Raw genomic sequence first — 23,834 nt, 5'->3', positions numbered from 1 at the left:
ATTACAGAGGGGCAGAGAGAAGTCAGGCTTAGAGCCCACCACTCCCTTGTAGGTATCTTTACAGCGCAGGGGTTAGCAGAAGGTGACCTCAACTCTATCTCACCAATGGTCACCTAAAATGTCTACCCTGGCTCATCAGGACAGATGCACACCCACGGTGCCCACCACACACTGGGGCAGAGCTGGTGCAGGCAGCAATTTCAGCAGTGAGGGGTCAACAGCAGGAGGATGGAGAGCTGGAGGCCAAGCCAAGCGGAGACACGGCCGCAAATGACAAAAGCGACAGAATGGGCCTGGCTGAGAAAGCTGAGGGGAGAAATCGGCTACCAGCCACCCTGAGGACCAATAAACAGCACCAACCTGCCAAGAAACTGGACCTCTCCTCGATGGTGGTGAGGAATGGACTTGTATTTTCCTGTGTCCCCTTCTGGCCGGCTCACAGAATAGCCTGCATTTTGTACCCTGTCCAAAACCAAAGGAACAACAGTGAGCCGCGGAGACCCAGAGACTAGTAAGCTTTAAGACACCTCCCGAGCTCTCCAGCAACGATGTCCGCGCGCCTTCTGCGGCAGCTTGCTGAGCTAGCTGATGGTTACTTAACATTTCATGGGTGGGTGCGCGTGCGTGTGCACGCATGCACATGGATGTGCTTGTGAAGGAGGAGACAACCTCGCATGTCACTCTTCAGGCACCATGTGACTTTTCTTGTTGGAGACAAGGTCCCTCACTGGCCCAGAGTTCATCACATAGGTGGACAGCCGGAGGGGTTGAGGTCTCCACTTCCATTGCTGGGATTACAGGTGTGTGCTACTGAGACCAACAACTTTTTTGAGACAGGGTCTCACTGTGTGTGTAGCTACGACTCCCTATATAGAATAGATCTGCCTGACCTGGAACTCACAGATATCCTCCTGCCTCTGCCTCCCAAGGGCTGGGATTATAGTCATGTGCTACTGTGGTGGTATTGTGACAAATGTACCTACAGCCTTTAATATTTGAACACTTGATCCCCAGCTGGCAGTGCTGTTTGGGGAGGCTTAAAAGATGTGGCCTTGCTGGAAGAAGCCAGTCACTGGAAGTGGGCTTTGAGAGTTTACAGCCATTTCCAGTTGGGTCTCTCCACTTCATGTTCGAGGTGGCAGATGTGTGCTCTTAGCAGCCTACTCCAGCTACATGCCTGCTGCCTCCCGGCCATGATGACTCTAATCCTCTGCAGCCCTAGGCCCCGATACATTCATACATTCTAGAAGTCGCCTTGGTCTTAGTGTTCTATCACAGCAACAGAAAAGTAACTGATAGAGCCACCACTCTCAGTGCCTTTAAACAAACAAGAAACATGGTTTCAGAGATCAAAGTCAGTATTTTAACAACTGAGCTATCTCCAGGTTTTCTCTCAGTTTTTAAGAGAGGGATGGAGGGAGAGATAGAGTAGTCAGGGCTAGTCCATGCTAGGAAAATGTTCCATCCCTGAGCCACACCTGTCATAATGTGGTTTTGACTGTATATCACAGTAAACATTTAGTTAATCTGGAGAAATGCTGCCCATGTGAACAGAGGATGGCACCCCCGGCATGGGATGCTCAGCAGAGGACTCACTAGCATTCCTTTCTGTCTGAGGGGCTGGGAAGATAGCTCAGGTGATAAGTGCCAAGCTTGCAAGATGGAGGTCTTGGGTTTGGATCTCCAAGAAGCCATATAAAAGCTGGCCCAGTGCTGTGTCTATAACCCCAGCACTGGGCGGAGGAGAGAGGGCCGGGCAGCTCTCTGCCTGGAGTTCAGTGCTAGCCAGGCTGGCTGAATCAATGAATTCCAGGTCCACTGAAAGATCCCCAACACTGCAGGGCCACACCTGAGCAGGTCACCAAGCAGTCCACCCTCAGCTTGGGGAGGGAGGTCCCATCAATGTGGCCACGTAGCACAGAGAGCCACAGGGAACATGGGGAAAAGTTGTCAACAAGGCCCAAGAGCCTTAACACACTGCATTCTGACCAACTTCACCTCTAGGATCTTTCCCAAGGCCCAGTGCAAGTGAAACGGCCTGCTTAGTCACAGCCCGCACACATGAGAACACTGACCATGCCAGTAGGAAGGCATGTAAATGTCAGATGGTATTCCACACAGGATCCCAGCAGGGATACTCACCCTGGGACTGATACGCCGCCACTACAGGTCTGAGAAACTGACAAAGACATCTGGCGTGACTCATTCGCCATGTTTTAAAGACACACTGAAATGGTAATGATGCTGTTTTGGGGTGTGCAGACTGGGGAAACTGATTTCTATTCTTATGAATTTTCCAGTAAGCATACTTCCCTCCCCTGCTCTATGGTGCAAGAGTCTGACTAGGCAGCCTAGGCTGGCTTTGACCTCGCAGAACTCTCCTCCACAGCCTCCTAGGAGCTGAAATTATAGTCTAAGAAAACCTTATGTATACGAGTGTTTTGTCTGCATACGTGTACAGGCACTCTGTGCAAGCCTGGTGCCCTTGGAGGTCAGAAGTAGGCAAAGGGTCCCTTGGAACTGAAGTTATAATTTACTGTTGTGAGCCGCCATGTGGGTGCTGGGAATTGAACCCAAGTCCTGGGCAAGAGTAGCAAGCTCTCTAAGCCAATTCTCTGGCCTTAAGCAAACTTAGGCGCTCTGGGGAAGCCTTGTGTGTTCTTAACTGCTGAGTCACTTCCCCAGGCCCCATGCTCATTAGTATGCAAAAGGTGTTAAGCTGTTATTTTAAGTTTATTTTTTCATGTCAAAGGGTTGCCTTAATGAGACGTAGAAAATATATTTTCGTTGCTTTAGAAGGGTTTCTGTTGTCTATACAGCTCTAGCTGTATATTTTTAAACAAACTACAGATACTCACTCGTCTGACTCTCAATAGTCATCTCCATCATGGAAGAAACTAAGGCAGGCAGCCCTAGGACTCAGTCCAGGAAGGCTGTGCGGCCGCTGGCTGCTCACAGGGAAAAGCCGGGCAGGAGCACGCAAAGGTGCAGGGCAGGACAGACCCTCAGCCTGACACCGACTGCATGCGGAGACGTTATCCTGTGAGCTTTTTCCAATGTGGCTGCAAGGGTGCTAAGTGACCGTGTGGCTCTTGGTCTGTGAGACTGGGTGGTGTTGGGGTGGGGGCGCTTCAGGAGGTGAGGGTGGGGTGGTGCAGGGGGTGACGCGGGTGTATACCTGTTCCACAAGTCGTCATCTTCTCCGCCCCAGCCCCAGAAAGCATTAGGAAAGCCATTGATTTTCCGAAACTGTTCTACAGTCAGGCCGCTCACACCACCAAAAAACTCTGTGTAGGGCAGCCTGGAAAGGAGAGCCGCTGGGTTAGAGAGCTGGAGCCGAGCTCCTCAGAAACTTGGTTTTGTTTTCCTGCAAGGCTGGGGATGGGACTTAGAGGTTCACCCAGTCAGGCAAGAGGACCACCCTAGGTTAACTGGTTTGCAACAAGCTCATTGCACAATGAATGACAGCACAGAACTCACTCAATGTCCAACCAAGGTCCCAATCAGAGTTCAGTTACTCTAACCTCGGGCTGTTACTACCTGACCACTTCACACCCCAGTCACAATATAACCCACTTCACGGCACTTCATACCCCACAGTCACAATACAATCCACTTTCCACTTCACACCCCCACAGTCACAATATAACCCACTTCACACCCCACAGACACAATGACCCACTTTCCACAGTGAGCAAAATGGTGACACCTGGTCCCATGCCTGCTCCCTGCTGAGCTCTGCACAAAGGACCACACTGCAAGCCACTCATCAGCTTAGCCCGGGCTTAGGAGGAAGAGGAGGAGGAGGAAGAGCACGCACAGGTACATGTACTTGTCCAGCTTGGTTGCAAAGTGCCTGGGCATCTGCCCGCAGCCATAGTAGTTTCGGTCACTCTCAGGTATGTGATCAACGTCATGGAAGATCAGACAGTCCCAATCCAAGTCCTTCATGGCTTCTTGAAAACCAACGTTGAAAAGCATGGCTCGGTTAAAGGGCTGGGTGCCAACCTGAAAGAACAATGTGTTCCTTAAGTGAAGACCCTGACTGCCTTCTCTGCACACCAAAAGGGCTCCTAGGAGCCGCACAGAAAGACCTGAGGGCCCACAGAGTCTGGGCAGAGCTGCTCAGCCCACCGTCATCAGGGAGCCTGCTGGGTTGTGGTTGTGCCTTGTTCCTTCAGAGAGCACTGCAGCAGCCACAGGTTATACAGGGGCAGGCCAGGCACTCAAGTCTCCAGCCTACATGCCCACACTGCCTTCACTGTGCCCTCCAGGGGGCCACCTACTTCATGAACATCAAAGAGGGCGGGCCCTTCTGGTCATCTCAGCATGTCTGTTCTAAAGCTCCCTCCACACAGCCACTGAGCCCTCCAGGGACACATGTCTGAGGATTATGGATTCTGTGACGGGGAGACTAGTTTACACTAGTTACGGCCTAGTTGGGCTGCACATTAGCCTTCACTTACCCAGCCAGTACCAGAACACATACTCAGGAGAGGCACAGGAATGTGCTGATTGGTTTTTGTCAACCTGACACAGCTGAGAAAACAGCTCCTTGAGACTGGCCTGGGGGTGGCTCTGAAGAGTGCTTTCTTGATTAACGATTGATGTGGGAGGGCTCAGCTCACCTGAAGACAGTGTCACATGCACCATTTCAGAAGAAAGAGAAAGGAACCACGGAGCACTCACTTGCTCGATCACATAGAAGGCGAACTGCAGGCGCTGGCGCTGAAGCATGGGGAGCAGGTGTCTCAGGAGGACCGGGAGGTGCTCATGGCGGTTCCGAAAGGGGATGAGGATAGCCACCTGCAGGAGATCACAGGGAAGGGAGCCATCAGCTGGCTCTGCATCGCTACAAAGTTGTGAACCCCTGGATGTGCAACCCTTGGGGAATGCTACGAGGCTCCTCTTCTTGCCCCAGGCATCCTTTAACGCTGACCTGTGCAGGCAAGGCCACCCTGGAGCTACCTGGATCCTGTCCAGAATGCAGCTCTAGGAGTTCCACAGAACCATGGTGACCCAGTCCCTCCAGAGGTGTGCAAACACCAAGGCTCAAAGCTCTCCAAAGCTGCACACAGCTCACTTCACACTGCATCTGGGGACACTTCTGCCACTGCACTAAGCTTATCCCTGGCTCATGTCAAGACCCTTCCCTCCCTTCACAGGGCCAGCAACGCACAAGCACTTTATTAAACACTTGCTCATAGAACAGCCATAAGCTGCTGTCTCTTTCCCGATACAGCCATCCTGCAGAGGCCTAAGCATCTAGCTAGAGACCTGCATTGCAGTTCACGTATCCTCTAGGAAGCTGGGAGGCCAGGCAGGAAGCCCTGCTCTGCAGATGCACAGTCCACAAATGTGTCAGCTGACCTACTGGCCCTCCCTCCTGCAAATAAGGCTGCCTGGGAACAAAGGGGTTCAGTGCCCCTAGACTGCATCAGGGTGTTGCCAATCTCTATGACTACAGCAGTCCTGTGATGAAACCATTTCTCAAGAATGAGAGGTAGGGAGCCGGGTGTGGTGGCGCACGCCTTTAATCCCAGCACTTGGGAGGCAGAGGCAGGCAGATTTCTGAGTTCGAGGCCAGCCTGGTCTACAAAGTGAGTTCCAGGACAGCCAGGGCTATACAGAGAAACCCTGTCTCGAAAAACCAAAAAAAAAAAAAAAAAAAAAGAATGAGAGGTAGGGTACAAGCTCCCTGACGTCATAGTTCTCGCACCCCGGCAATCCCAGATGGGTTCTCAGCACCCAGGTCTGACTCATACCCACCTTCCACCGCGGCACACAGTCTGCAGGCTTCCAGTGCCCTCCAAGCTTAATGGCCGGGTCTCTGGAGAACAGCTCGTGAATATCGTCCATTCCGATCTCACTCATGTTTATATCTATCGGGCCCTCTGCAGAGGGAGGAGAAGCAATTAGCATTTCCCAGCAGCCAGCTCATCACTCTTTAGTGTGTCACTACCATCTGGCAGGGAAGCATACCGAAGGGACAACACCTTGGAGACCTGCTTCTGCCAAGGTGGAGAAAGAAATGAAGACGCTGAAACTGAGAGAGGCAGCTCTTTCTCAAGACCCTCCCTGCTGCAGGGAGCTCCTATTTCATTTCTCAATAAACTGCTGGCCCTCTGGAAAGCCTCCTAAGTGGCAGCAGAATTCATCAGAGGGACGGAAGCAGCACATTTGACTCATCAGCTCCAGCGTAAGCACAGTGGGCCGCCTGCCTCTCCTCCCCTACCAGCGAGTGCGGATTCTCACTCAAGGTGGTCACACTCAAAGCCCCAAAACCATGACACCGCGACAATCAGTGCTAGGGAAGCCAGGTGCGGGGGCTTTAATCCCAGCACTTGGGAAGTAAGAGGCAGGAGGATCTTTGTGAGTTCCAGGCCAGCCTGCTCTACACGGTGAATTCAAGATAGCTAGGAGTACTATCACTGGGATTTTTAAAGGCATGGCTTTAATCTTTTTTTTTTTTTCTTTTTGGTTTTTCGAGACAGGGTTTCTCTGTGTAGTCGTGGCTGTCCTGGAACTCACTCTGTAGCCCAGGCTGGCCTCGAACTCAGAAATCCGCCTGCCTCTGCCTCCCGAGTGCTGGGATTAAAGGCGTGCACCACCACACCCGGCTTAATCTTTTTTTAAAAGATTTATTATTATTACTTTTTTAATGTAAGAACACTGCTGCTGTCTTCAGACACACCAGAAGAGGGCATCAGATCCCATTACAGATGGTTGTGAGCCACCGTGTGGTTGCTGGGAATTGAACCAGGACCCCTGGAAGAGTAGTCAGTGCTCCTAACCACTGAGCCATCTCTCCAGCCCTAATTTTTTTTTTTTTAAAATCCAGTATATTGTTAAGAAAATAGCTTCTAGGGCTGGATGGATGGCTCAGTGGCTAAAAGCGCTTGTTGCAAAGGACCTAAGTTCAGTTCCCAGAACCCATATGGAGGCTTACCACCTCAAGCTCCATCACGGGCGGTGCAGACACAACATGAAGGCAGAGCACGTGTACTCAGAGAATAATGAAAATCTAACTAAAATACTAAGAAAAAGAAAAGAACTTGTAGCAACTATTCAGTCGTAAGCATGGTGGGAGGGAAGTGAGGGTGAGCCTGGTGGGCCAGAACAAGTGAAAACAAGAGTGACAGGAGGGAGGTGGGGACAGAGTGCTCCTGCATTAAACCTCTTACTCTTAGAACCAGTGATGCTGCAGTGACACAGTCAATGCCCAGATCTTTCCTTAGGACATGTTATGAGGGTCATTACACGGGACAGAACACAGAACCACCAAGCATATGGGGCAGCAACAACGGGTTTAGCAGAGAGGAGCTGGGTCATAAGGAATTCTTACAGCTCTGACTCCCAGAACAGGGAGTCATTTCATTATCCAAAGAGGCAGGGAGGCCCGCTGGTCACTCTCTCCCTCCCAGGGTAACAGAAACCTGCTGGGAGCAGAGGAGGCAAGTTAGAGCTACTTACTCATGGAAGGGAGCCTCTCTGGGCAAGGGTGGTTGGCAAAGTAGGTGAAATCTTCAGGAAGAAAGGTCGTGGTTGGGGGAAAGGCTTCACTGTGGTTCAAGTCCAGAGGATAATCTAGGGAGGGAAGAGAAAGGCAGCGTGGATGGGCACTTGTGTGGTGGTTCCTCCAGCCCCTCAGAAGCGCTCTGTGGCTGGTGGAAGCAGGTGGTTCAGCACTGGAGCTAAAACTATGAAGCCATCCACAAGAAGGAACCAGAGGAGACGGCTGCAATGGCTTCCTTCCCGCTTAAATTGGCACCCCGGGCTTCTGATACTCAGTTTACAGCTGGTGGGACTCAGCACTGCCAACCCCGGAGCAGCAGCCTTGGCGCCTGCACTCATTCACAGGCAAGCACAGCAGCCCTCTGCCTGCTTCTGGCCACCTCCTGGATGGATGCTCGCTCTCTGGCTCACCGAGAGCCACACCGTGGCTCCTTTCCCCTGCCTCCATGCCTTGCACCTTCGTGTCCTGCAGTCTCCCAGTTACTTGTCGTAACTGGACCTTAGTTAGTGTTCAGTGTGGATCTGAAGATGCCCTGAGCATGGCTTGCTGAGGTGTGTGGAAGGTGGTACTGGGGTGTTTCTTTTTGGAACCATTCTCATCTTCTGCTACTTTGGTTTTACACAGAATTGCTCCTGGTTCAGCGTTGTTCCCGCCCTCTGCACTGCCTCCCAGAGAAGGGTGAGTACTTCCTGCTGAGACAGCACTCCCCAGGCCCCTCCCTCAGCAGTGCCTCAGGACAGCCTTCACCCCATATGCAAGACTCAACCTCATTTTTGAAAGTTATAGTTTCTTCTCACTCACTCTGAAGCAGGAGCTCCAACGGCTTCCCAAGGGGGAGGGGGAATAGAGAGACAGCCCAATGGTTAGAGCACTGGCTGCTCCTACAGAAGACTCAAATTCAGTTCCCAGCACCCACAGCTCACACCATCTGTAACTCCAGTCTCAGGGATCCAATGTCCCCTTCTTGCCTCTCTCTATGGATGCCATTAAGTTTCAAACCTTGAACAAGAGGCTGAGGTGCCTATTAAACATACTATAGAGGACCTGGCCTCCAGGTTCTCCCAGCATCCCTCAGTCCCTACCTGATACAGGGTAAGGCTGGCAACACCCCACCCTCCTCCCTGAACTCTGCAGCCCAGGGCCTGAGCTACTCTTCCCCATATAACCCAGACACTGTGTGATTCTCCTTTTGTACCTTTGGCCTCCTGGCTGCTGTACTTGGCTCCCCTCTTCCTCTTCCCTTCCCGCCACATGGCTCAGGGTCAGGGCCACTCTGGATTCTCCCGGATGTGTCTGCCTCTGGCTATGCTTGCCCACCTATCTATAATAAACTTTCTCCTCCACTATCCTAGGAGCAGTTATGTCCTTTCCTTTCCTTTTTATTTCTTTTTTTTTTAAAGATTTATTTTATTAATATATGTAAGTACACTGTAGCTGTCTTCAGACATTCCAGAAGAGAAAGTCAGATCTTGTTGCGGATGGTTGTGAGCCACCATGTGGTTGCTGGGATTTGAACTCTGGACCTTCGGAAGAGCTGTCGGGTGCTCTTACCCACTGAGCCATCTCACCAGCCCTCCTTTTTATTTCTTTTGTTCATTCAGATACCAGCAGGAACATGGCGCACAGACACACATGCAAGGAAAAACACTCAAATACACAAAATTAACATTAAGAAAAGTAAAAAACAACAAAACAACAACAAAAAAAAGAGGTGGAGGAACCTGGTAGTGGTGGCACATGACTTTAATCTTAGCACTTGGGAGGCAGGAGGATCTCTGAGTTCAAGGCCAGCCTGATCTACAATGCAAGTTCCAGGACAGCCAGGACAACATAGAGAAACCCTGTATGGAAAAAAGTGGAGGGGGAGAAATACGTGATTTTGAAACCTAATGTATGTGAGAGCGTCTGTTCTCACATGGTTCATGGTGCTTGAGCGATACACTGCAGGTGACTTCCCTACAGCTGCCAGAGGCCTCAAAACAGTGGCACCATTCAAACAGTCGCTTCTCTCTGAAAGCAGAGAACTTGCTCCCTGTTCAGGAACATTCAGCCTTGCTGGGAATCTACTTCCAACCCTATGGCCATTCAGTGGATCTTTCAAGCCTGGAAACTCAATGTTCTCTGTTTCTGGAATGCTCACTGGTCTGTTTCTCCTTGTTAGAATGGTTGTCAGGGTGTAGACACGAGATCACATGGCAGTGTGTCCTGGCAGGGTACTGTGGCTCAGTGTCCATCCCTACTGTCATCTTCAGGTGTTCCACTGGATCTTGTAAGATAAGATTCCCCAGAGACATCTGTCCCAGCCCTCAGCCATAACCACAGTCCTGAATGAAGCAGCCAGGCACAGAGCATAAGAGAGCACACGCCCTCATCGAGGGGACAGCTTCACATGTGGGAGGTTCTCAGGGCTCCAGGTCCTCGTCAGGCTGGGGACAAGGCTCTGGGTACCAGGCTGCTTTGCCAGTTTTGGCTTTCCCAGATCTTGTATTCCAGGTTGGTCCTCAAACTCATTATGTGAACTCCTGACGCCTAGCTAAAAGTTTGGGACATTGGCCATTCTTGAGCTTTGAGGGACTCTGGGGACACTGGACAGCGAGGCTCCCCTGTTGTAGCATTCTCAGCCCTTCATCCGTACTTCCCAACCTAATTTCCCTCTGTGATCTTCTTATTCTTAAGATTTTGCATCTTTCCCTCTGTAAACGCATGCGCACACACCAAGCACACCACGCACGTACACGCTGTTCCCATCACGTGAGTGGGATTTAGGAGCACATCAGCAGAGGACTCTTCCCCAGGGGGCTGATATTGCCACACGGGAAAAGGCTCTGGCATCTTCCTCCAAGGCTCAACAAAAGCACCAAGCAGCAGACTCCCTCCAGGACAGGGCCGGCCTGCAGGGCTGAGCACCACAAGAGCAGCTGGTGGCGCCCTCCACTGCAGCAGCTCTCCAGCCCACCCAGCCCACCCAGCCCATGGGTTATGCCTTTGCACACCAACCTGTGTACTCAACAGGAGGGCAGCATTTCTTTCAGCCCTGGTGCTGGGGGTAGAATTGGGGCTTTGTCACAGAGACGAGCATTTCAGGTTGGTACTTCGATGTAACTGGTATTATTTTAGATGATTGAGAGCTATGTTATTTCTCTTTAAAAAGAAATGAAGTTGGAGAGAGGGTTCAGCAGTTAAGTGCTTGACACTCTCCCAAGCTCAGTCCCCACCCTCCTGTAACTTTAGTTTAAAGGGACCTGACACTCTTTCTGGCCTGTGTGGGCTCCCACACACATGTAAGCTCTCTAAAGAAATGAAGAGTGAATGAACCTTGAAAGAAGGAGTGCGGCTGAGAGCAGTGCGGTGGTTAGGAGGGTGAATGCGCTCGCCACCAAGCATGACGATCTGAGTGATCTGAGTTCGACTCCTGGGACCCACTTAGTGGGAGGAGAGAGTCAATGTCCATGCTCCCTCCATGGCATTCGCATACCCCGCCCCAGCCCCTCAAAATTGAGGCTGAGTGCTAGGACGACCTCCTCCCATGCTGCATGACGGTGCGTCCCTGTGTTTCAATTGTTAAGTGCTGGGCTAAGTCCTGGCAGAGCTAAGTGCTGGTCGACTGCTTGGTCTTGCCTCTGTGGCCCACCACCAGCTCTCTGTGTAAAGGCCTGTCCTTCCTCACCAGCCCAAAGATGATTCTCTGAGATTATCATGTTAAAAAGCAAGCTGCTGGGGGCTGGAGAGATGGCTCAGCAGTTAAGAGCACCAACTGCTCTTCCAGAGGTCCTGAGTTCAAGTCCCAGCAACCACATGGTGGCTCACCACCATCTGTGATGGGATCCGATGCCCTCCTCTGATGTGTCTGAAGACAGTGACAGTGTACTCATATAAAATAAATAATTCTTAAAAAAAAAAAAAAGCCAGTTGCTGAAGGTCATAGCCCTCAAGGCCCAAGGGCAACCCAAAGAGTCGGACGCATTGTCCTGCTGACTGGGCTAGACTAGAGAATTTATTCTGGAGAATAAAGAACTGGTGGCTGGGCTGGGACAGAGGCAGGGAGGAAGGCTGGGGGAGATGGAGCGAGCAGGCCAGAGGGCACAGGCTCAGGGACAGGAAAGGAGGAGGAAGGTGGAGTGACAGAGCAACAGGGCAGGGCCACAGCAGCAGCAGGGCAGTCGGGCAAAGGTGGACTATAGCTGAGTCTGCCCAGCAAAAGGCCGGGAGCCTCATACTGTACAAACATTTCTGCATCTTTATTATTAAACCTTTTGTTAGGAGCAGGTCCCCCAAACGCCCCCACAATAGCAGGGTGTAATGGTGAACACCTTTAATCCCAGCACTTGGGAAGCAGAAGCAGGTGGATTTCTGTGAATTCAAAGACAGTCTGGTCTACATAGAGGGATGTTGTCTCAAAAACAAAACGAACAAAAAGCCATATTTTAAAAGATAACACTGAGTTCAGAATAAAAATCCCAGCACTCAGAGGCAGAGGCCACCCTGGTCTACAGAGCAAGTTCCAGGAAATCCAGTGTCACACAGAGAAACCCTATCTTGAAAAATAACTCAAACACAAGAAAGAAAGAAAGAAAGAAAGAAAGAAAGAAAGAAAGAAAGAAAGAAAGAAAGAAAAAAGGAAGGAAGGAAGGAAGGAAGGAAGGAAGGAAGGAAGGAAGGAAGGAAGAAGGAAGGAAGGAAGGAAGGAAGGAAGGAAGGAAGGAAGGAAATGCAGCCTTCTAATCACCTCACACATCCTGAACAGAGCTGGGGTGACCTCTGGACTAGCCTGTCTTTTCTTGTGGTGATAACTCCTGACTGAGCCCTCCCTGCCTGTCTTGGGTGCACACTCCTCAGGGCCCTCTTGTCTGGCTTACCTGAGTCATTCAGGCTGCTGTTCCTCTTGGCATAGGCGCTGCGGACCACCTGCTCGTACACCTGGGCACCTATGGTCCTCACATTGTCCCGCAGCAGGATGCCTTGAGCCTGCACCATGAAGAGGTAGGTGTTCACTGTGGAAAAGCAGGTGGAAGAGAGGTGACACAACGCTGGGGCTTTCTCTCCTTTTGAACCTTTCAAGCCTCTCTCAGCTCTAACACCTTCCCAGTCTCATGCCCGTTTCCCACCCAGGATTCAGGATACTCACAGTTCTTGGGTAGGGCTCAGGGGGAATCTCAGTCAACCCCACACAGGTGTAGGAAAGCATTAAGTGCAGTTACGTCCCACCTGAACTGCAGACATTCACAGTGCCTTCAAGCACAGTGACAATCAGAACAACCTCTACAGACCAACGGAAACACTTTCAAAGGACTCTGCTTGCTCTCAGCACACATCCACTTTAACCCTGCTCAGCACTCAGAATGAAGCTACAGGCCACTCTTGCCCACCCCTCCCCCACCCCAGCATGGAAGTCTGTGGAGAATGATGGAGTAAGATGTCCTGCCCATCCACCAACACCCAAGGCAGTGAGGCACGCACAGGCTGAGTGCTCTTCAGGTAACTGGAGTAAGCTAAGACGTTCTGTAGTAAATGGACCAGTCACCCTCACGGTGTGGCTGCTCACTTAGGCTTACAGGAGGCAGCCACACCCCAGAAGTAATATCCTCTTTCCTGGGCAGCTACTCCACGTGACTCAGTCCCCGTCACAGGGACAGGAGTGGCTTACAAGTCTTCCCTGCAAATGTCTGAGGTGGAATCTTTAACACCTGGCTGGCTTCCAACGTGGCCTCCGGCTGTTGTACAGGGTTTACTGTCTTGGCACTCCTCTGTGCTCAGCACACATGGCCTTGGGCTGCCAATTCCGGCTTAACAAGCTGTATCCAATTGACAGGCATTGTTATTATCACCATGCCCCACACAGAACAGGCGGTAAGGATTGAAGGGACGCCAGGTCACTCCACTTAGCCAGAGTCTGATGCTACACTGGCAGTGGAATGGCTCGGGACAAAACATCTCAGTGTGGAGACCCCAGGCACTCAGCCCGAGCCTGGTCCACACTGAGAAGAGCTTCAGCACTGAGGCCACAGTGTGCAAGAGTGCTCTGTGCTGGAGACACACACACCCATCCACACTCTGCAAAACCAGAACAGATCAGGCTTGTTCTCCAGTGGCTGGAGAGCGTCAGAATCTCTAAGATGTGGCGCTGAGAAGCCTGTGCACAAGACTAGCTTCTCCTTTTCTATGACCTTGCAGGGCAGGGCGGGGCAGGGCGGGGCAGGGGCAGGGCAGGGGCAGGGCAGGAGGGCATGCCACCGTTCGTTCATCCATCAAACACAAGACTTAAACTTCCTAGGAGATCTCTCACTTGCTTCTGGGGCGTTTTTCTGAGGATAACCCAGTCTCCCCTCATTTTCAACAGACTGTTACACCAGCTGTTGGAAATCATTTTAGAAACAAGCCGTTCCTTCAATAGATGAGGGTGGGGTGCTTGTATGTGCAGGTCTGCTATGAAAGTTACAAGAGGACGGGCCTTGAGTGTTATCCTCGGAACGGCATCTTCCTCCTTTCAAACAGGGCTTCTCTTTGGCCTGCAACTCACCAATTAAGCAAGACTGGCTGACTCGTGAGTACTAAAGACACTCAGGTCTCCCCTGCCTGGGGCTGTACAAGCACATGGACGGCTTCACACGCTTGGCTCTTTCACATGGGCGCCATGAACGGAACTCAGGCTCTTTGGAAGCACTTTACCACTAGGTCTCTCTCTGGCCCTAGACACACGGTTAGGGAAGGAGCAGAGTGCCCAGGCACGGCAGACAATCCTCCCCACCCGTGTGCTGCAAAGGTTCTGCCAACAGAGGTGCTCCCCTGGTGTAGCCGTCCTCAAGGAGGGCTCAGAAAGCCAGGATCATGCATCTGCCCCCCCAGGCACATGAACTGGAGCATCAGGGTTGGACCTAGAACTTGTATCAAGCTCACTGGTAACACTAATGTGGCTAGCCCGAGGGCACACCTGGAGGGAGACACAGTGCTACAAGGTGCACAGTTATTGTGCCTTCGTTGTCTCTCTTGATCTTCCTAAGGAGACATCCATCCACACTGCAGTGACTTCCGAGCACCCTCAGCAGCGACTGAGAGGGGTAGGATGAACCACGGCTCCTACTGGCTCTACCACTCAGAGCTCTGTCTGGTTTGCATTTGTGGGATAAGTAGAGTGTCTATGGAGGAAGCATCATGTCTTCACCTCCCATCTCTCGCCACCTTATTTTTAAGGACAAGGACTCTAACAGCAGTTGTGTCGGCTGGCCAGCCAGTGAGCTCTGGGAGATCAATTCTGGTCTCTGCCAGCTGAGTGCTGGGATTTCAGGGCCACACCAACCACACCCAGCCTTTATGCGGGTGCTGGATTAAGGTCCTCACTCTTGCAACACAGTGCTTTATCCAGGGAGCATCTCCCCAGACAGCCCTGCTTTTTGGTTCTTTTGAGACAGGGTCTCCCTAAAGACCCAGGCTGACCTTAAACTGGTTGTGTAGTTCAGGCTGGCCTTAAACTCACAACCCTCCAGCCCCAGCCCTAGCACTGAGATTTTAGGTGTGTGTCACCCTCCCCAACTACAGTTGTTTTGTTTTTCCTTTTCCTTTTTGTTTTTTATTTTTCTCTTACATAAACATCCTGCTGTTGTGCTGTCACAAGGGAACCCTGTGGCTTCCATGAAACGGTTATCAGGACGAGCCAGACTAGACAGTGTTCCCGTCCTACACAAAACTAGATGGAACTTTCTAGACTTAGCCGGTTCACTACTGCTACAACTGATCCACGATGGTCTCCTCTCTGACATATAAATCTCAAGAAACCTTCAAACGCAGTCAACACAGAGTTCTCGAGGAAACCAACACCAGCCTCCCTTTTCTGTCGTTGTGATAGAAACCACCCTGACAAAAAAACCAGCTAGGGTAGAAAGGCTTCGCTTTGCTTACAAGCCCTGCCTGCTTACATTACAGTCCATCGCCGTGAGGAGGTCAGAGTGTGAAACAGCTAGGACAGCAAGAAGTGGATGTGTGTGTGCTTGTTAGCTAGTGCTCCGCTGACCTTGGACTCCTCTGCAGTTCAGGGTCCCCTTTTAGGCCTGGCTTTGGGGTCAAGCTGACTCTCTGGATAAAGGTGCTTTGGTGAATCCTGACCACCTGAATCTGACGCCTGGATTCAGGTTGTAGGAGACCTGACTCTTGAGAACTTCCATCCCTCATAAGTAATACGTTTCACTAAAAATTTCAATTGTCTTGCAATGTGTTTTACTAATAGTTTGTGAATACTGTCTCCTGAATGAGTCCTGTCATTTGACTAAGAAATTCATGTATACACACACTCACTAAAGCTTTTCTTTTTAACCACAGGAATATGCCCAACCCTGAAAAAGAACAAGAAGGCAAATATTGCCAAACAAAGGGAAACAGTCACAGATCCAGACTCAGCCTGCCTAGGACCAGCACCATCTAACAAACACCATGCAGAAAGAATGATTTCCAAGAACTCAGGCAATCTGCAGTACACTGCCATCTGCAAAGAAAATTCCACTTTGGACTGGGCCCAAAATGTTCCCCAGTAACGTTTGACAAAATTTGTTACTCAACTTTCCCAGCCCCTCCAGACAACCCCACTTCCTTGTGTGTCCCTCCTACATCATCTTAACCTCCAACTCATTGTGCACTCATTGTGGACAGCTGAGTCTGTCCTTAGCACAGACTCAGCTGTCCACAATGACAACACTGGTGCCCATGCTGACAGTCCAGATGCAGAGAGCAAGCTGTTCATCTGCTACCCAAAAACTGCCAACTGCAGCCCTGCCCCCCATCAGAAGGCTCCACAGCAGACAGCTCAAGGCTCCTGCTACTCCCCAAACCAGCACCTGACCCTGACATGTCACCAGAAACATCAACAGACTCTACAGAATCAGCTGGCAGAAAATCTGTTTCGGGTATTTCTGGTAATAAACCTACCAGTCCTTGGCTAAAATCACTAGAGATCTGCTAACTATGGGTAGAGAACAGCCATACACAGTGTATTACTAATTCATACGAAGCTTGCTGGAGGCAAAAATCCCCTTAATCTTATTAGAGAAGCTGCTAAGTTCCCTCCTGTCAAACACCAAGTGACCGGCAGTGACAGACTGTACAGGACTCTACAAGTATCGCACCCTTCTGTTATATGCACAAGTCACCAAGATGAACAGCATGCAGAAACTTATAAGTCATGACTAAACTTAGTCATGCAAGCCAATGTCCAGTCGGGCATGGTGGCACACGCCTTTAATCCCAGCACTTGGGAGGCAGAGACAGGCAGATTTCTGAGTTCGAGGCTAGCCTGGTCTACAAAGTGAGTTCCAGGACAGCCAGGGCTATACAGAGAAACCCTGTCTCGAAAAACAAACAAACAAACAAACAAACAAGCCAATGTCCAAGCAGACACACGGACCTCCAGTCTGAACCCCTATGTCACCCATCGACTTTATGAGAAGATATTGTCTTAACCCTTTTTCTATACCAGCGAACACGTTTTGTTGCAAATGACTTTTAGAGTATTGGCCATGTGGTTAGTGAAGTCAGAATCTCGTAACTACAAAGCCCAGTGCTCCGGGACAGAGAGTGACTTCACACTGACAAGCAGTACTTCCCACCAGCGTGGTTCTGATCAACGCTGGTTGAACTGCAGTTTAAAAGCCCATTTTAGCTTGATAGCCAACTGTGAGGTGCCCAGCGCAGTCAGCAAATGCCTCCCACAGACTTTAGCCTTCTCTTGTGGAAGCGGGAGAAAGCATGGGATTGGGGGAGGCTGAGACAGCACAGAGCAGGCACCAGTTAAGGAAGGCCGCTGTCGTGTGTGGGCTGCTAAAGTGACACTTAGCACAGATCAGCCTTGCTGATGGATGACACTAATTATTACCCGGCCCCATGCCTACACTGAGGAATCTCTTATAACCATAGCACAGATAAGAAAAATAAACTCTTCCTCAAAGCTGTGGCTTTCCCGGAGCATTTCCAGGCACAGAGCTGGCGTCTCCTCTTTCCTCCTGGGTTCTAATCCACCTGCAATTGACTCTTGCACACACAGAAAAAAAAAATCCCTAACTACCAGATTGGGAGGAAAATAACGGGTCGTAATGAAGCCAAGAGGCAAAGAGAGATCAAGAGCAAACCCACGCAGGAGTCTTTACTGTAGACCTGTGCACTGGTTAGTGTGCCTAGGGAGCCAGGCACAGCACAGTGGGGAGCCGTCTCGGGTGTGAGCACCATGCTGAAAGCCATGGCCTTGTAGGAAGTGTCCAGGACTAGACCTCAGTGGGCCAACTAATCAATACTCAGAACAAATAAATCCCCACCCCCGCTGAAACACCAAAGTTCCATCCAAAGCCAACCCTAGGACTTGCTCCTTCCTGCAAAGCTGCGACTGGAAGAACCTGCTCTGCACAGTGAGTTCTGACCATTCCTGCAGAAGCAAAACGATGGTCTTCAGTTCAACCTGGTCCTCACAGCAATAAGGCTCAGACTTGGTCTGTGTGATGGGTAAATGGGTTAAAAATCTGTAACCTGTTTGATCTTCAAGACCTACACTCTGGAAGGCACCCGGGGTGATGTCTCTGTCACATGGGTATCACAGAGGACCAAGACTCACCTGTCAAAAGACAGTAATGTGCCACCAGTGTGTGGAGTCCTTTCAAAGAGCTCTGACGTCTATGGCTGACATCAGCTGTGTTTCTGAATAACTGAATCCCACCCTAAGCACCAGAGGTTACAGAGTCCCAGCTCTCCCTGGGCTGTCAGGGAAGATGAACTCCCTGATCCTGCTTCTCCGGGCTTCCTATGGAGTCAGTGTGCTTCCTGCTGCACTGCTGAGTTTCCTAACGCCTGTGTGTGAGACCTCTGAGGTCACTGACTTGCAGGCTATTTGTTGCCTTTGAGTCACAGAAGCAGGAACAGAGGTCTGCCTAGGTCATCTGACCTGGCAAAGCCAGGTTTCACAGCTGGGCTGTCTCTGCAGTCCAGTCTCCCAAGTGCCCCAAACCATCCTCGTGTTATTCTCTGATAGGATCTTTTTACTGTCAGGGTCACATGCTCAACTGATTCCCAGTATTCTTCAGTGTCAGGCACCAACACAACATGCCAGGAGCCATTCCGAGCACCTTCAGAGATTTACAGTTTTAAAAACTTGATGCTCAAATGACAGTCATCGACTTAAACATTTCAAATTTCCTCACTGCACACACTGAGACAGCATAGAGACAGGTTATGACAAACATGAGTTTCTTTTTAAACTAGAGAAAGATGGCTCAGCAGTTAGTATTCACTGAACAATCATAAGAACCAGAATTCAGATCCCAGCATCCACTCAATGAACCTGGCACTCCAGCTCCAAGGCATGCATAGACAGGGGCATCCCTGAGGCTGGCTGGCTTTGAGTCTAGCTGAGGAAACTCAAATTCTAGGTCCCTGGAAAAGAATCTGCTTCAGAGGCACAGGGGAAAAGTGACTGAAGAGGTGCCATGCTTGGTGCCATCTGACACAGGCGCACATGAGAGCACACACAGGCACACCTGCACTCAAACACAGACACTTATTTTATGTATATGAGTACACTCTAGCTGTCTTCAGACACACCAAAAGAGGGCATCGGATCCCATTACAGATGGTTGTGAGCGACCATGTGGTTGCTGGGAATTGAACTCAGATCCTCTGAAAAAGGAGTCAGTGTTCTTAACTGCTGAGCCATCCCTCCAGCCCCAACAAATAAATCTTTAAAAAAAAAAAAGTTATAAAAAGCAAATGTGGTGGTTCAGGGCTGTAATCTCAGCAGAGACCTGAGTCAAGAGGATTGGGAATTCAAGGGCATCATCATCTTTATAAGTGTTTGAGGCTAGCCTGGGCTACATGGGACCCTGGTTTGTTTTGTTTTTGTTTCTTTTAAAGCCATTCCTGGTAATCCACACCTTTAATCCCAGCTCTCCGGAGGCAGAGGAAGGCCGCCTAAGGTTACATAGTGAGACCCCATATCAAAAACAGGTAAACAAACCAAGAAAAAGATTGATTTTTAGAAAGGAAAAATAAAAAGCTACATCTCTTTCCTCTAAAATACAAGGAGACTTTTGGCTGCAGAATTTGCACGCACACATCACATCCTTTAAATGCTTTGGAGCAACAGAAAGCATTTAAGGAAACTGGAAGTGGAATCACACAGGCCAAAGGGCAAACACAGGCTTTCATTTCAAGCTAACTGGGGAGAAACTGCCTGTTGCTCCCCAAGGCCTTCTGATCCCAGACACAAAAGCCACTTAGTTCATCGCAGGTTGTTTCCAGTCAACTTAATCAACAGCTATGCAGTGCCTTGCAAACAACCCTACAAACTTGTCAATCTTTTATTTATTTATTTAGGTTTTTCAAGACAGGGTTTCTCTGTATAGCCCTGGCTGTCCTGGAACTCACTTTGTAGACCAGGCTGGCCTCGAACTCAGAAATCCGCCTGCCTCTGCCTCCTGAGTGCTGGAATTAAAGGCGTGCACCACCACTGCCCGGCTGCCAATCTTTTATTAAATGGCACCTGATTAGATGTGAGCATATCTGAACCCAGCTCATGGGCAGCGCAGGACAGGCAGGTAAGCCACAGCTCCCATGCTTGCCCACGCTGTTTATGAGAACAAGTTCTCTGCACATTATATAGGTAGGAATATAAATTCTAACTGCAACTAAGAATGTTTAATTCGGAACAGCAGGACACTGACCAACCCTCACGAGTCTCCATACCAGGAACATCCCACAGACAGTTCAGCAGAGATGCTCAAGCCTCACACCACACGCCCAAAGGGAACCCTGGGCCAGAAGAGACTGCACACAGCCCTCAGATAATGTTAGCACCACACGTGTGTTGGTCAGCACCCACGGTGCCCTGGAAATAAATAGGAAAAGATACTGTGGGAGGTGCAGTCACCTGCAAGGCTCTGTGTCTGGTTTCTTGTCCTCTCTCTCTCTCTCTCTCTCTCTCTCTCTCTCCCCCCCACAGCCTTGGTCTGTCCTGTGGTATCGGGTTCCTGTGATAGACCTAGTGGGGAAACCCCCATTCAACTCCCAATTCGGTGTGCACCCAAAAAATCACGAAGGACCATCTTGATGTAAATACATGAGGACGTTTAATTACGGAGCTCCGGACCGACATGTATCCCACACAAGAGATAACGGATGTCGGCCTGAGGCTCGAAAGAAAGCTAGGGGTTTTTATGGGGTAAGGGGCTTAGGGGTATGGAATTCAGCATAGCGACACACTATTGGCTTATTCAAACATTAACAGAAAGATTACATGTCAGCAAAAGGGCATCAGGACTTTGTTCCTGTGGGCTGGGGGCTTATCTTTGTTCACATAGCAACCAGTTGAGGGGAGGTTCCGGCCAGGTGGTGTTGACCCAGACAAGATAGCCCTGCTTGTACAATCAAGCTGTTCTTAGGAATGTCTTAACAACAGCCCTGTCTGTTCTGCTTTGTTCTCGGCCCCAGGCCTCCGGCTCATAGACAACTCTTTTACATGAATCACAAGTTACAAAAATCTCATTTTCTTTCACCTGCTGCTGCCTGTTCAAATGTCCTTACCTTTCCGGATGCCCTTCCATCCCATGGCTGGATCTGCTCACTCCTGTCTCTGACCTTCCCAGCTGACAGACCGACCCTGACCCTGCCTGCTTCACGCAGAGGCATCTTGCTTGCCCGCCAGTAAAGTTGCAGCCTGCCACACTGCACATGTGCTGCGATGGACACTGCCACTGCCAGACCTGAATGACCTCAGCTTTACAAAAGCCAACAAGGGATGCCACATTCTCAAGTCACCCCCTCAAGTCATCCTCCTTGTCTTGAAGCCCAGAAGAGCTTCCCAGAACCAGAACTATTTATAAAAATCGTAACTCGCTGGGTGTGGTGGCGCACACCTTTAATCCCAGCACTTGGGAGGCAGAGGCAGGTAGATTTCTGAGTTTGAGGCCAGCCTGGTCTACAAAGTGAGTTTCAGGACAGCCAGGGCTACACAGAGAAACCCTGTCTGGAAAAACCAAAAATTAAAAAACAAAAACAAAAAACCGTAACTCAGTGATGACAAAGGTTCTAGCACCCCTGTCTGGAGAGCTGCAATTTCACCACATGAATAGCAGACGAGAGTATTCTTGTCACTTGGGATGCACCAGAAAGTCAAGGCTACTGTGTGGGACCCTGCCTCAAACAAAACAAAACAAAACAAAACTTCCTAAGGGAACTGGTGCAGGCACAGAGAGGTCTAGGCTGAGGTGACTTGGCAGCCCAGCATATTCATCCTGGACAGCTTAAACAGCGGCACAGGGCCGGTGAGATGGCTCAGTGTGTGGGGCTGTTTGCTGCCAGCCTGCCACCGAGCTGTGTCTCTGGGACCCACATGACCTTCATGTATGTGCCACGGTAGCCACACGTCCTCAGATACAAGAACACACAAACAAAATGACAAATGTAATTTAAAATTAAAATGCAACTTCTACACAAACAAGAATGGTAGAGGGAGTTTGGAGTCAAAGATGCTCTGCAGCATGCTGGTCTCTGTTGCACAGGTCACTGCACCTTTATAGAGGAAAGATAAGGAAATCTATCCATCCAACTTTCCTCTCCTTTCCTTTATTTAGACAGGGTCTCACTATGGAGACTTGGATTGCCTGGAACTCTCTATTTAGACCAGGCTAGCCTCAGACTCACAGAGCTCTCCCTGCCTTTGTCTTAACTGTGGGGATTAAAGGAATGTGCCACCTCACCAGGCTACTAAGAGAGTTGTTTTTTGTTTCTAATTAATTTTCTTTCTTTCTTTCTTTCTCTGTTACAATAAAACATTTTCCCAACCCTATGGAAAGCTGCTGTATATAAAGGCTTCTGTGCCAACTTTCACCAATTTTCTGTCCTCTGGCCTCAGACCAAGTCAAATAAATTTATTATTTCTCTTAGGTGATACATCCCCTGCAACCCAGGCTGGCCTTAAACTTGTCTCTTCCTGCAACAGCTTCCCATAAGGTTCCAAGCATCCTCTTCGACTCAGCTTCTGCACTGACTTCTTTCAGAAGGCCATCCGTCCCTATCTGTGTCGAGTGAGGACGAGTCTATAATCGTATTACTGTTAGCCTGGAGGATCCTAACAGATTAATGGGGTTATCTGTTCTTTGAGAATTTCAGTTTCTAAGACGGCCTCATCCCAGTTTATACTAACACCCAACTTGCCAAACATTTGAGATCAGAGGCAAGTTTTCATCAGAATAGCCAAAGGTCCAGAGAACACACCAGAAACTGCCCAGCCTGAGGCATACGTACACACAAGGCTTTCCAGAGCAGTCTGAAGGTGGAGACTTCCCTCCAATCTAGACAAGAGGCTGCAGCTAATGTTTGCCTGTAGCCCCAGACAGCAATGCAGAGCATACAGAAGACAGAGACTGCCCAAGATGGATGGCACGCCTCTCCTGGGATCTGACAGAAGAATGCCTACCTGACAGAGCTGAGAGCTGATGGATGTGGTTGGTGCTTGCTTTTAATCCTAGTACTTGGGAGGCAGAACCCAGAGGATCGCTGTGAGTTCCAGGACATCCAGGTCCACATAGTGAGACCCTGTCTCAAAACTCAGTTGCAGGAGAAGTTTGATTTTAGATATATCTAAATTGCCAAATAAACCTAAGTCAAAATATACTTAAACTAAGAATCCTGTAAAGGAATTAAGGATCATGATTCAGGGGTATATATAGGCCCCAGTTGGCAATGAGAGGTTAAGGCATCCAGTGACTATGTCATGTCCCCCAAGCCATTATTTGGTTTATAGCATCTGCCATGCCATTTATTGGGCTGGAGAGATGGCTTAGGGGTTCAGAGCATGTATTACTCTTACACAAGGACCCAAGTTCAATCCCCTGTACTCATTTCAGCTCTTAAACACCTGTAACTCCAGCTCCAGAGATTCTAACACCTCTGGCCTCCAGGGGTACACTCACATACATGACATACACAAACATATATGCATGATTAAAGGTAAAATCAATCTTAGGTCTATGTCCTCATGTTTGGCACGACTTAGAAGAGAGTCCATGAAGCCTTTAGGCACTGTGGTGCATGCCTGCGAGTTCCAGTTCACAAGTGGAGGCAGGAAGACTGAGAGCTCAAGATCATCCATTGCTGGCTCTGTAGCAAGACCTTCAAGGCCAGCCCATGGGATCCTGTACACACATACACACACACACACACACACACACACACACACACACACAGAGCACACACCACACACCCGAGTGGAAAGGGAGAGCCTTGACCATTTCAGTTCTTGCCACTCCAAGGCCTGTCACAACACTCTGTAAGCAGCTCTGTAAGGGTCATGGCC

At 49.9% G+C, this 23,834-nt stretch overlaps 1 protein-coding gene across 1 annotated transcript in view; it reads right to left on the bottom strand.

The window, feature by feature from the left end:
- Positions 1 to 23,834, bottom strand: part of B4galt5 (beta-1,4-galactosyltransferase 5) — a 49,180-nt gene that overhangs the window by 1,572 nt on the left and 23,774 nt on the right. The window contains exons 2-8 of the mRNA XM_021152230.3: positions 12,373 to 12,507; positions 7,474 to 7,587; positions 5,770 to 5,894; positions 4,690 to 4,806; positions 3,821 to 4,008; positions 3,179 to 3,301; positions 361 to 462 (exon numbers count right to left, since the gene is read on the bottom strand). Coding sequence (XP_021007889.1) covers positions 361 to 462; positions 3,179 to 3,301; positions 3,821 to 4,008; positions 4,690 to 4,806; positions 5,770 to 5,894; positions 7,474 to 7,587; positions 12,373 to 12,507 — 904 coding nt within the window. The remainder of the gene's footprint in view (positions 1 to 360; positions 463 to 3,178; positions 3,302 to 3,820; positions 4,009 to 4,689; positions 4,807 to 5,769; positions 5,895 to 7,473; positions 7,588 to 12,372; positions 12,508 to 23,834) is intronic.

Source organism: Mus caroli, unplaced genomic scaffold (genome assembly GCF_978045245.1).
Source record: "Mus caroli unplaced genomic scaffold, Mus_caroli_1 scaffold_2, whole genome shotgun sequence".
Classification (NCBI taxonomy): Eukaryota; Metazoa; Chordata; class Mammalia; order Rodentia; family Muridae; genus Mus; species Mus caroli.
This window is presented reverse-complemented; position numbering and strand designations above follow the sequence as displayed.